We start from the raw sequence: 12526 nt of genomic DNA, 5'->3' as shown, positions 1-12526 counted from the left end.
CAACCACTGTGTTCATTTTATTCCTTGCTCCATTTATATTAATCCAGGTGCTCTCGATGGGAACACTAAGCTGTATTTCTGCACAGAAATACATATCTTTAACATGTAGTGTGGCTCCACCTCCCTTTCTGTCCCTTCTGTTCTTCTCAAACAGGTTATAGCCTACAGCTGTTGAATTCCTGTCATGGGAGTCGTCCCACCAAGGTCCTGTTACACTTGTCAGGTCACATTTGCCCTTCTGTACTGAGAGGTCAAGGTCATGCTCTTCGTTTCCCACACGCTGGGCATTAGTGTAAAGACATCAGAGAACATGTTCTTTATACTCTAGCTTTCTCTGTACCCTTTTTGGAAGACTGTTAACGGGGACTATTAGAGCTGCTTTCCCTGTTGCGGCAGCTTAGGCTGAGAGTGCGTGAGCGGCCAAAGCCACCCAGGGAGCTTCATGGCCAAGTGAGGACTAAAACCAGTCCTCGCCCAGCACTCTGCCCGCGGCGCTGTGCTGGGTGTCACGGCAGTTCTGGAAAGTGTTGTACTTCAGATCCAGGACTGCGGAGCTCCGTCACCTGAGCGGCTTATGAAGCAGCCACTGGCCTGTGTCACGGCACCTGCCCGTGCAACGGCCCTTGTGACGGGGCTGTTGCAGGCATGCCGCCAGACGCTCCCACAGCATGTGCAGAAGGGTGGCGGCAGGGCGGCACGTGTGCAGGGGACACAGTGGCCCCTCTGTCAGTGGCGGGATTTGCACCGTGAGCAAGTCTGGTCGCCGCCTGGGTTGGGTGGGGTTGAGAGGCAGCTGCAGTGCAGGGGCAGCAGGGCGGCTCAGCAGAAACGGTGCTGCTGTTGGCTGCATCTGAGCTCAGGTGATGCCTTATTTTTTCATGCGCAACAATCTGCATGTATTCAAATACAGCCGTGCCATCTTCTTCTGGAACATTGTCTTAGCTCTCCAAACCCCGAATTGTATCGCAACGGATGTACTAAATGCATCCGTCTGGCTGAAGATCTTAACTGGGGCATATTTTTGGGGTAGGGCTTATATTACAAGCATTCTGAAAAATCATGCTAGGGCTTATTTTCAGGGAAACAGGGTAGCTGCAGCAGCAGTGAAGAGTGTCTTCTAACACTGTAGCTAAAATATGATCTTTCTCTCTTACATTACTATCTAGAGGGATTTCCTCCTGGGTGCAATTCTACCTCCGCTCAAGGGAATTATTTGGAGGCCATAAACCTCTCCTTCAACGGTGAGTGTGGGTGGTTCTGGCACTCAGCATCCAGCGTCTCTCCTTCATTGAGTCCTGAAGGTCAAAGTGGCTGAAGGCCAGGTGGTTTGTGAGCGCATGTGAGAAGGCTGGTGGGTTTTAAGAGGCCTCGGAAAACTCGCTTTTCTCGTACCAGAACTGGAGTCAGCCGGTCCATTGAACCTGTCCTGCCTTTGGAGGTGCTGGAATGGCTGCACCACGCGGACATGAGCCGCTTGTTTTCCTCTGGTGGCAACGGGCAAACCAACTTTCTCCATTGAATTCTGTTTCTTGTTGTACAAGCTCCTGAGTATTCACCAAGCACACCAGCTGCATCCTGTCTGCTGTCCATCAGCCAAAGTTTCCCCTGTGAGCCCCTCCTTGTGTCAGGCCAGGAAGGGGAGCACTGCGGAAGTGTGCCCGCCGGCGCCTCTCCCCCTGTCGCCTCTCCCCGAGTGGGCTTTGCGCCAACTTTGGCGCAGGCGAGTGGGTGCGGGTTCCGCATCAGCTGTTTCAGCAGCCTGCCCTGTGGGTGGGGCCGCAACAGCACCTTGCTTTGGCTCCGGCTGCTCTGAGGCTACTTCCCTTCCTACATCCGCCCGGGTGGCGGCAGCTCTTCGGCTCCCCCCCAGGAGAGTCGCGGTGATGGCTCCAGCCCCCTTGGCAACTCTTGCCCAGCCTTGAGACTGCAAGGCTCTTCCTGAGGATGGGCCTCCTGGTGAGCCACCTCCCGGCCCTCCTCAGAACCTCCCTCCCCAGGAGAACAGGCCCTGAGCGCCTTGCCTGCGCACAGCACACGCTCCGCATGGGGTGCTTTTGGAGTGAGGCCAGCTGCTCCGGCCTGCTGCAGCCACACAGTTGATCATATCTGGTTGCTGTGAGCCTGAGATGGCCTTGTTGTGACAGTCCAACTGGTACCAGTTTGCTTCTGGACATTTTCAGGGTGCTGACGATGGCAGGCGCAGCTCACACTGGGAAGGGCTTGGGACCAGGTTCTCTTCTCCAGTGTGGGCCTGTTCAGCCTTTGTGATCTGGAGGAGAGGCGTTTCTCTGTGCCCTGCCTCACAGAGTCCACCTGGTGGGGATGTGAGCAAAAGGAGCCCCCCCCCCCCGCAATGGGCCTGCAGCCCTTTCCCGGGGGGGGGGGGTCACTGGACCCATTTCTCTTGTTCAGGCAGGGTTTTGACCTGCTGAGTTGATTGGTTTACTTGCTGCTGATTCGCTGTCCTTGTTTTGATCTGTTTTTGATATGAGTAGGTTTATTTTAACTATACATTTAGCAGCTTCAAACACGTAATGCAGAAAAGTGGGATGACCATTTAAAATAAGAAGCAAACAGGAAATAATTGTTGAGGACATACAGGGGAAAGTCATCAGGAGAGACTACTGGCCTCGTCTGCGGGCTCAGAAAGGTGGGACATCCCGCCAGGGCTGCTCGGTAGTGCTGGGCAAGCCTGTGCGCATCAATGAGAAGGGCTTTCTTGGCGGGGGATGTCATGACGGGCAGTCGTTGTGGTTGAGACAGCAAGGAAGTTGCTGCTGCCTCTAAGCCATGGTCATTGATTTTGGCCTTTGTCTGTTTAGTGTTTGACAAACATTACATTAATCGAAACTTTGACCGTACGGGCCAGATGTCAGTAGTCATCACACCTGGAGTGGGTGTCTTTGAAGTGGATCGGCTGCTCATGATCCTCACCAAACAACGCATGATAGATAACGGTAAGATGGTTTTGGGAACAGCCTGCAGTACCTCGGTGTGCCTTCCTTTCCTGTGCTCTTCCTCACATCACCTCCACTGGAGTCAGGGTGGACATGCAGCTTTGCAGAAGTGGTTGTGCCAGCTTTGGCCCTGCTGAGAGTTTTCCCTGAAGGTCATGGAAGTGGGAATTGCTGTATGAAGGGGCCCCCTGCCAGTGCAGCTCACATGGCTTCCCATGACTCCACCAAAGCCACTTGCACACAGGTGCTACCTGGGAAGGCCTCCCCTCTCCATCTTCAGGGCACCTTCCAAACACAGAGGTGGCCTGCTTTCAGGGATGAAGAGAAACGTGAGCCAGACTGGAGGCCTCCCTAGTCCAGCGTCATGTCCCCGCAAAGGCAACGGAATGCCTCTGGAAGTCCACTGCTGGGCAGGTGTGTGGCAGGCCACATCTCCCTCCCGCTCAGCAGCCAGCAGGCAGAGGCACGTGGCCTGTAAACCAGGCAGGAGAGCTGGTCTACTAGCCATGGAGACCTTCTCCTCCAGATGCCGAGCGTGGAGGCGGAGGGTCTGGGACCCTGGAAATTTTTTTGTCTCCATTGCTTTGAAAAGTGTGTGATGTTTGATGTTGTCAGCAAGGCCAAGGAAGGGAGCTGTTTCCTGCAGGGGAGGAATGGCATGCCTGAACATTCTCCACCCCCCAGCAACAACTCCTCAAGTTTTTCCAGCACCATCTGCTGCTGCTTGTCTACAGTGAAGGGCTTTGCCTGCTTGTTGGCCTGCAGAGGAGAAACTGTTTCTACATCAGAAAAGCATCTTTTTGCATGTCAGGTTTACACCGGCTTCCAGTGCAGTTGCAGAACCTCCACTGGTGGCGGAGTGCAGTTTGCTTTCCTACCTGCACTCTGTCCTGCCTGAGTAGCTATAAGCCGTGCCAGGCAATTCCTTGGTGCGGTGGGTGAAGCACCCTCAACTCAAAGGACTTTGAACAGATCTGTCAGCAACTGACCTGTCGCTGGCCATTACAACTTCTCTCCCCATCTCCTCCCTCTTCCAATCCCTCCCCCCTCCCCCCGGATTTGCTTCCCTACGTAGGGATTGGGGTAGACCTGGTGTGCCTGGGAGAGCAGCCACTCCATGCTGTGCCTCTCTTTAAGGTAAGGTGCTGATTTGCATGTCTTTCTCCACTGAACACATGTGCACATAACTGCTGAAGCACCGGAAAACTTGCTTGTTTCCTTGATGCACCTTTGCTTCTGAACTTTTTCCAAAATAATAATTATGAAGTCTTGGGGACTAGGAACCAACAATCCCTGGACTGCCAATTCTGTGGCCAGTACCCTTGAATTTCCACAAGGCAGTACAAGCTCGCAAAAGAAGTACTGCTTAACCTTGCGCATTTTCGATCTCACAGCTGCACAATCGCTGCAGTCCTGGAGATTCTCGCTTGGGGGATGACTACAATATACCCCACTGGATAAATCACAGGTACGTGCTCGAGGTCAGGACTCTCTCTGCTGTGGCTCTTGCATGGCATGCCCCGCATTGGGCCATCTAACACGGGCCCCTTTCCCTCTCCAACTTCAGTGCTCGAGCACAAGCCCAGGGACAGCACAGCTCTCTCCCTGTTGGAAACAGCGCCCTCGCCCTCCACAGCAGCCCTCTGCTTTTGCCTGGCCCCTTCTACTGCAGCGAAGGGCTGCAAGTTTATTCTTGCAGCCTAAAAAATGGGAAGAGGAGAAAGACTCTTGAGTGTGCTTGGAAAGGGGCTCTTTATAGCCCCGTTCTTGGTGCACCTGTGCTCCACAGGTGCTCCTGTGGTCCTGGGGCCACTGGAAGGCACACAGCTGATTTCTAGCCCCAGCCTGTTCAGTGGTTAGCGCTGTTGTGTGAGATGTCTTTGCAGCTTGGAGAAGAGCATGCTGTGGGAATACTCCATGGCAGAGCCTCTATCCTGCATGCGGGGGGTCACCATCCGGCTCCCCAGCATCTCCGGGTGGGCTAGGAAAGGAAGCCTGGAAGCTGGGGGTGCTGCTGCTGTCAGTTACAGCGGGACTTGATAGGCTTGTGGTCTGAGCTGAGCTGTGCTGCTCTGGAATTCAAGTTAAACTAACTGGTTTAAGATCAGCCCTACAACAGGTGGTCTAAAATGGAACTGGGCAGCCCCTTGCTATGATCTGACTATTCCCTTCCCGTGCCACCAGCTGGTTCTTCTTTCCTGGAGTGAACATGCTGGTTGCGCATCAGCTCTGAAAAGCCCTTCCTAAAATGTTGCCTCTCTGCCCCCCTCTCCTCCAGTTTCTACACCTCCAAAAGCCAGCTCCAGTGTAGCAGCTTCACTCCTCGGATCAAACTGGCGACCCGAAAAGTAAGTGGACTGCTGAAGGGCCTTTTCTTTGGCCCTCCCCTCCCTCTACCCTGGTGGGCTGCTGCACTGATCCAATGCGAGCAGCAAGCTCAATTTTTATTCACTAACTTTGCTTGATTTATGGAATTTTTAGTCTGTAAAAAGAAGTCATGATGCAACAGAGGAAAACAGCACCCAGTCCTCTTCTTCAGCATACTAAAAGGGTTGTTTGGAAGGTCTCTGTGGGTTCCCTCTCTAGAGCAATGCAGGGACTGTTCTGGAGGTCAAGCTGACCTGTGTTTCTGGTGCTTTCTCTCTCCCCCCCCCACCCCCTTTTTGCAACTTGAATTCCAGCCACAGAGTGAAAAAGCAAAAAGTAGCAAGGATTCTTGTGAGTAATCCTTTCTGATTTGTATTGTCTATTAGAGGGAGCAAATGAAGACCTTATATGGTTGTGATATTGGAAGAAAGCAACTGTTGTGCAAAGAATCAAGGAGGTGGCTTGGGGGGAAGGCAGCACAGGCGAAGACGTGGGCGGGGTGCTGGGCCAGTGTTGCAATGTGGAGCTCAGCTGAAGCCTCAGGCTCTTCCAGCTCTTTTCTTTTCCTGTGTGACCAGAAAGAGGAATAAATCAGAATTCATTTCACCTTAGCAGATGCTTGGTTTGTCATTAGGTATGGACCAGGATTCCTGGTTTCAAAGGCAGTCTAACTGATTCCTAAAGAAGCTGCCAAGCACAAAGCATCAATTGTTTTTCTGGTTTCTTAATTGAACACCCCCCCCCCCCATCATGGGGTCTACCTCGTCTTAGATATTCATTCCCATAGTTTCTCAGGGACCTTCTGCAGCTGGAGAAGGTGGTCACCCACACTGTACAACCCATCTAATTCTCCACACAGTGTTAAGAACATAAGGAGAGCCTTTTGGGATCAGATGAAGGCTCCATCTCGCCCACCAAACAGTGGCCAAAGAGCTGCCTGCAACAAGTCCGCACGTTGAGCATGGGTGCTATAGCTCCTGTTGCCCATCAACACATGCATGCCGGCACACCACTTCTAATGCTGGGGGCAGCAGTCAGCACTAGTAGCTGTTGATCGCCTCCGTCTCCATAAATTTGTCTAATCCCCCTTTAAAGCTATCCAAATTGGTGGCCATCACTGCCTCCTGTGGTAGCCAGCTCCACAGCTTAACTGTGTGCTGTCCTCAGTCAGCTAAAAAAACTTCCTTTAGAGGGAGGTCTGCTCACTCTAGAACTGGAAGCAACTGATGTGCCCAAGGGCCCGAACCCCGCAGTTGAGGAGCGCTTCGGCCATTGCCCTGGCCAGTCTTCTCCCCCTCCTTCCAAGCAGATCGCAGCAGCAAAGGGGTTTGGCCCGGAAGGCCTTGTCGTAGTAAAGCTGGTGTGAGAGCAGTGCAGCAGTGGAACCCATGGCCTCGGCAGGGGCCGGCTGTCCTGCACCGGAGGCATCCAAGAGGCAGCTGGGCAGCCGTCGGTGAGGTGGACATGCTAGGCTGGCTTTGTGACACACATTCACAAAGTATTGCAGAAGTCAGTAACAAAAGGCACAGTTATCGCTAGCTTCCCAGTGTGGCTTCCAAACTGAATTCCAAACCTAAATGTGGCCCTGCTCCTCGTGGGCCAATTGCTGGAACATCTGGCACTTGACAGGTAGTCCCCCCCTGACCTGAGGCCATGGGATCAGCCTGATGATCTGGGGTCTGTCCCCTCGCATAGCAGCCAGCTCTCGAGATTTTTCCTCAGAGGTGGAAACTGTCCAGTGGCCTTGGCAATTCAGCTGGGATTCCAGCCGCTCGTCTCTGTCCCTGAATCAGAATCTGAGAGGTGGCGGCAGCCTTTCTTCACTGTAATTGCATGGCAGCGTTATGTTCCAGCTTTGGGAGCCCCTAAAGAAACAGAGAACGCTCTCCCTATTCAAGTGGATTATGATGCGTACGATGCCCAAGTTTTCCGTCTGCCTGGACCGTCCAGAGGCCAACGTTGTACCGCCTTCAGGTGAACAAGCTTGTGCTGTGAGGGAGATAGGTGAGGTGACGTGCAGGTTGACGTGGGCCAAGCTGAAACGGCCTTTGCAGTTCCACACGCGCATCTTTTCCCAGGGGCAGCCCTTTGTCTCCTGGGCTGCACCGGGTCTCCTTCCTGGCCTCTGCCCCATCTCACCCACACCTGGTGGCTTGCTGTTGGTCCTGGTCCCTGCCCCATTCCACCCACCCGCTGGCCTTGCTGCGCGAGCAAACGCGAGACGGTGTTGCGAGTTCCCACTGGCACTGCCTGAGGTTGGGGCTGGCAGCTCTCATGCAAGAGCACTGCTCCCTGCCTGGCAAGGGCGTCCAGAGGCTGCGGCGGTGACGTCTGTGATTGTGGGTTGTTCTGATCAAGTTAATTCGAGCAAACCAGGATCAAACCTCCCAGCTTATTGTTAATTAACTGGCCAGAATGAACTGCCATTCCACAAGTTCAGGATTGTTCTTTCGTTGTGAGGGAGTGAGCAGATGGGCTATGTGTTCACTTGAACTAGGCCATTGGATTCTCATGTCTTAAAATGTATAATGATTCCAGTGAAATTAGAAGCTTTTGAATTTTAAAAATCAATGATTTTGTTTTCGTTTCATGCAGTGTTTTAGTCGATGTGATGTAGTGGTTGAGAATGCGGGTTAGGACTCAAGGGATCCAGGCTCTTGTCCCGCTCAGCCATGGAGCGCACTGGGTCACTTTGGGCCAGTCATAGCCTCTCAGCCCAACCTACCTCACAGGGTTGTGGTTGGGGGATAAGATTGAGAGGAGGAGGAGGATGTAAGCCACTTTGAGTGCCTTGTAAAAAAAGGCAGGCTATAAATAAGTACGATAAGTTGCATGTTAACAGTTCAATAGAGGACAGGCACCAGGCCTCTGCAGCAAGGTTTGCAGCTGGGCCCTTTCACTCTGTGGATCCCCCAACAGGTCTGTGCGGGAGAGAGAGAGTCGCCCTCGGAAAAGCTCCAGCTCCTACGACGTCTCCTCCAGCCCTTCACTGCAGGGCCGGCCCTTGCCCCTGGAGGAGGTGAGGAGCCAGGTGTCCGACGACGGCTCCTTGGGCAAGGTCTCCAGCATCCTGATGATCCCGCGCCCGCACCCACACCACGAAGTCAGCAGCTCTCTGGGCTACATGAGCACACGAGGTCAAGCAGGGGCCTGGGGGAGACTCGCATGCCTGGCTGTACTGCACATTTTATGAAAGCTTATTAAACATGCCTGCCAACCAGACAAAACTCCTGCAGATTACTATAAATTCCCTGTAACGGGATGCTGCAAATGCATCTTTCTATCTGGTTGGCCTTCACAAGCATCATGAATGAAGACTCACCCACCCCACACAACGGGACAGGAACAAAATCCTGTTTCCAAAGACTTAAAACCAGACTTGCCTGCCACGTTTGCTAATCTGGGGATGTTCTACTTGTGTCCCAAACCCAGTGACATCTTCTTACTGTTCTAGTGGCAGGATGCAGAGGTGGTAGCAGTCCACGTACTTCCAGTGGCCTGTGTTGTCACCTCCTCCTTTTCCATGCTTTTCTCCCACATACCAAAGCTTTCATAAAATCATAGATTAGTCAAGGTGGAAGGGGCCAGGGTGGCCATCAGGTCCACCACCTGCCCAGTGCAGGACTCCAAGTTAGACTGTCCCTCTCAGGTGGCTGTCCGGTTGCATCTTGAAGGCCTTTAGTGTGGGAGAGCCCACCATCTGCTCGGGTCATTAGTTTCATTGTCATAATGCTCCAGCAGTCACGATGTTCTTCCTGATGCTCAGCCTGAAGTTACTTCCTGTAACTTGAGCCTGTTGTTCTGTGTCTGGGATGATCAAGAGGACATTCTGGGCTTCTTCTGTATGACAACCTTTCAAATGCTTGTAGAGTGCCATCATATCTCCCTGTGGACTTCTCTTCTGAAGGCTAAACATGTCCAGTTCTTTCCATCTCTCTTCATGGGGATTTTCTTACCATTTTGCTATCCATACTAAGTTGCTGAATCCCCATTTCTTTCCTGTGTGTGTGTTTTTTTAATACAGATGTATCCAAAGAAGGCTTTTTTGTTGCTTCTAGCATCCCTCACTAGCCTCAGCTCATTCCTTGCTTTAGCCTTCCTGATGCCTTCCCTGAAATTCCATGCTACCAGTTTGTATTCTTCCTTTGTAGCCTGGCCTTCCATCCCCTTCCTACACATGTCCTTTTCTGATTTCAGATCATCTCTAAGCTTGTTGCAAAGCCACATGGGCTTCTTGTGTTGTCTTCAATCCTTTTTCCTTGTTGGAATTGCTTGTGACAATCTTTTCTGAATTTATTAAAATCGGCTGTCCTAAAATCCAGGGTACCTGTCTGGCTACACTTGATGATTGGTTCAAGAATTTAGTTTGTCATGCTCACAAGTATTACTTCCAAATCACGAGAAGTCGTAGTTCCTCTATACTCCTCACTACTCAGACCTTATCTGGATTACTGTGTCCATTTCTGGGCACCAAGATTTAAGAAAGATGCAGGTAAATTAGAAAGGGTCTGGAGGAGGGCAACAAAAATGATCCAGGGTTTGGGGTGACTGCCTGTGAGGAGAGCCTGAGGGAACTGGGCATGTTCAGCCTTGAGAAGAGAAGACTGAGGGGGCACATGATATCCCTCCATAAATACCTCAAAGGCTGTCACAAGGAGGAAGGTCAAGATCTCCTCTCACTGATACCAGAGTGTAATCAAGTCAAGTTGTGACAATCCAGGTTCAGGTTAGATATCAGGAAAAGCTTCCTCATGGTCAGAGCTATATGATAGTGGAGCCAGCTGCCTGGAGAGGTGGGGGGCGCTCTCACACTAGACATATTCAAAAAGAAACTGGGCAGCCCTCTGAGTGGGGTGGTGTGACTTGGTGTCCTGCAACAGCAGGGGGCTGGACCCAATGGCCTTCATGGCCCCTTCCAACTCTAGTATTATGTGGTTCTTTGTTAGGGATTGCTTGGAGGGGCTTTATACCCTAGCTTTCTTAGCGCATTTTTTGAAGACTTTTATTGGGCACTCTTAGAGCTACTCTCTCTGATGTGGTACGTAAGCCTTTGTCTGCTATTATTTCCAGGTGTGCTTTTCCCTCTTCGATAGGATTCAGTTCAAAGGTCTCCTGATAGAGTTCTTCATGCTGTGGCCAAACACCTTTCTAGTCCTTGCAAGGTTCAGCAGTCCATCTTTTAGGAAGTGTAACCTGTGGGCCTAGAATCTGACTCTCGCATCGGCACCACCTTCATAGCTGGGCACTCACCTAAAACTTCAAAGTCTGACATGATTTCTTCATAGCACTGCTTGTTCGGTGTTGCACGGGACGACTTGCAGTTCTTCCACGACAGGCTGCCCTCCGGTCTCACCCTCAAGTCGCTGGAAGCCGTTCCATCCAGTGGTGTGGAGTGTCTTCCGGTTCTTCTGCACCTCACTGTCACCCTTTCCCAGGCAGCTCCCTCTCCACTTGCCCTGCCCTCAGAATTCTCCTCTTCTGCCTCAGCTTGCTTCCAGCTGTGCTACTGCTCTTAGCTGTTGCAGGTCCACTGCTGCGTCTAAAACCTCTTCCCCTTCTTTTATTACCTTGAGGGTGGACACTCGCTGCTCCAGTGCTCTCGCCTTTTCCTCTAGCAGGGCTACTAATTGGTGCTTGAGGTGCATGAAGGCCATGCTGCCCTCAGGCAGGAAGACAAACACTGCCCAGACATTGCAGGTCAGCACTCCTGGGAGTCTTCTCGGTCCATTCTTGCCGCTGCCTTTTCGGTTCTAGCTTGGTGGGCCTGCTGTAACACCCAGTGCTTCCCCCTGCCTTCACTGAAGGTTAACAGCACATTCCTGCCAGTAACAGGGAAGGAAACCGGGGTGGGGGGAACTAAGAGGTGAAAAAGGGTAAACAAGTTAGTGACCTCCCCTTGACCTTCCCCACTGCCAAACTCTTCCGGGTTGCTTGCTCCCTGGGAGCTTGGCTGCTTGTATCCCAGAGGCCTGGACCAGCTGGGGCAGCTTTCCCTGGTCTCCTCAGCCAGGAGTCAGGGACCAGAACTGCTCCTAATCCCAGCACGCCTCACTGCCTTCCCACTCAGCACCTGCCCTTTCAAGGTTTCTCACAAGGACGGTGCAGCTGCTCGTGGCCTCAGTTCATGGCTGCCTTTCTGCAGTTTTCCACTTAGCTTGGTACCCTTTTCATAACACCTGCAGCAGTCAGCCTGTGTAGCTGACGTCCTACTTTTCTGCCCCTCTTGCTAAATTATGTAAAGGGATCAGCTGCACTGAGGGTTCCCTTGGGAGCTCCACAGATGTGCCATGGAAGTTCCCGGGCCCTTTGCCGGCGGCTCTGCAGTCTTTCAGTAACTCTTTGGGGCCCTTCCTTGAGAAGGTTCCCCTTGAAGCCCAGGGTGTGCCACTCTTAGGGAAGGGACTGGGCTTGAATACAGGGAGGCTCAGCCTCAGTTTGGACACTTTCTGAGGATCAGGTCCTGAAGGCCTCACTGGGTGGCAAAGTGCTAAAGATGATAAAGTTCTTAAAAAGACACATATCAACCTCATTCTCAGCAGCAACAGTAACTAGAACTTTTCTATATCCCGTTTTCTACAAACCAAAATGTCTAACTTCAGCACTTGGCACTCTGTGCTCTGCTCGCAGGGGGCAAGGCGTTTGGGGGCCCAAGCCAGAAGACCCAGTTCACAGCCATGGTCTTCCCTTGTTTAATGGGACACAGCCCCCTCGGGAGCTCTTCTGTACGCGTCTTGGAGAATCCTCCTCTTTGGGTGGGCCTGTGTGAGGCAGCCACGGCATCCTGTCTCCCAGTAGGGGCAGCTCTCGTGGAAGGCAAGACCTTCCCAGTTGAGGCACAGTTTTTGTTTCACAGATGCCCTGGAGAACGTGTTGGAGTCTCAGCAGCGTGACTCCAGTGCGCCTGGAAGATTCCATGTTGGCAGTGCTGAATCCATGCTGCACAGCCGTTCTGCCGGGGGATACCCACCACAGCGAGCCCTCATCAACCCTTTTGCTCCCTCCCGGATGCCCATGAAACTCACCTCCAACCGGAGGCGCTGGATGCACACATTCCCCGTAGGTAAGGAATTCCTTGTCTGTCCTTGTTGAGCATTGCTGCTCCCTATCTCTGACTGTCGAGGGTCTTTTTAGTAGGCATCTTTTAAACGATTACTTATTTTCAATAATTTCCTTTTTGGACCTTCTGTCATTCCGGGCTATTG

The 12526-nt window shown here is 52.3% G+C and overlaps 2 protein-coding genes across 6 annotated transcripts in view; both read left to right on the top strand.

The window, feature by feature from the left end:
- Positions 1–175, top strand: part of LOC123030330 (GATOR complex protein DEPDC5-like) — a 26031-nt gene extending 25856 nt beyond the window's left edge. Inside the window, exon 13 of the mRNA XM_044444181.1 lies at positions 155–175. Within this exon, the coding sequence (XP_044300116.1) occupies positions 155–175 (21 nt within the window). The remainder of the gene's footprint in view (positions 1–154) is intronic.
- Positions 176–1170: 995 nt separating this feature from the next.
- The window catches only part of DEPDC5 (DEP domain containing 5, GATOR1 subcomplex subunit), a 36310-nt gene continuing 24954 nt past the window's right edge, over positions 1171–12526 (top strand). For 4 of the 5 annotated variants that reach the window (XM_044444389.1, XM_044444387.1, XM_044444388.1 and 1 more), the window contains exons 1-9: positions 1171–1241; positions 2823–2957; positions 4033–4094; positions 4352–4425; positions 5236–5305; positions 5639–5675; positions 7178–7298; positions 8244–8461; positions 12178–12384. In XM_044444389.1, the coding sequence (XP_044300324.1) occupies positions 2870–2957; positions 4033–4094; positions 4352–4425; positions 5236–5305; positions 5639–5675; positions 7178–7298; positions 8244–8461; positions 12178–12384 (877 nt within the window). In that variant the 5' untranslated portion in view covers positions 1171–1241; positions 2823–2869. The remainder of the gene's footprint in view (positions 1242–2822; positions 2958–4032; positions 4095–4351; positions 4426–5235; positions 5306–5638; positions 5676–7177; positions 7299–8243; positions 8462–12177; positions 12385–12526) is intronic. The other variant, XM_044444386.1, reaches the window with a different exon arrangement.

This window comes from Varanus komodoensis, unplaced genomic scaffold, assembly GCF_004798865.1.
Source record: "Varanus komodoensis strain SLA01 unplaced genomic scaffold, ASM479886v1 scaffold44_3, whole genome shotgun sequence".
Taxonomy (NCBI): Eukaryota; Metazoa; Chordata; class Lepidosauria; order Squamata; family Varanidae; genus Varanus; species Varanus komodoensis.
This window is presented reverse-complemented; position numbering and strand designations above follow the sequence as displayed.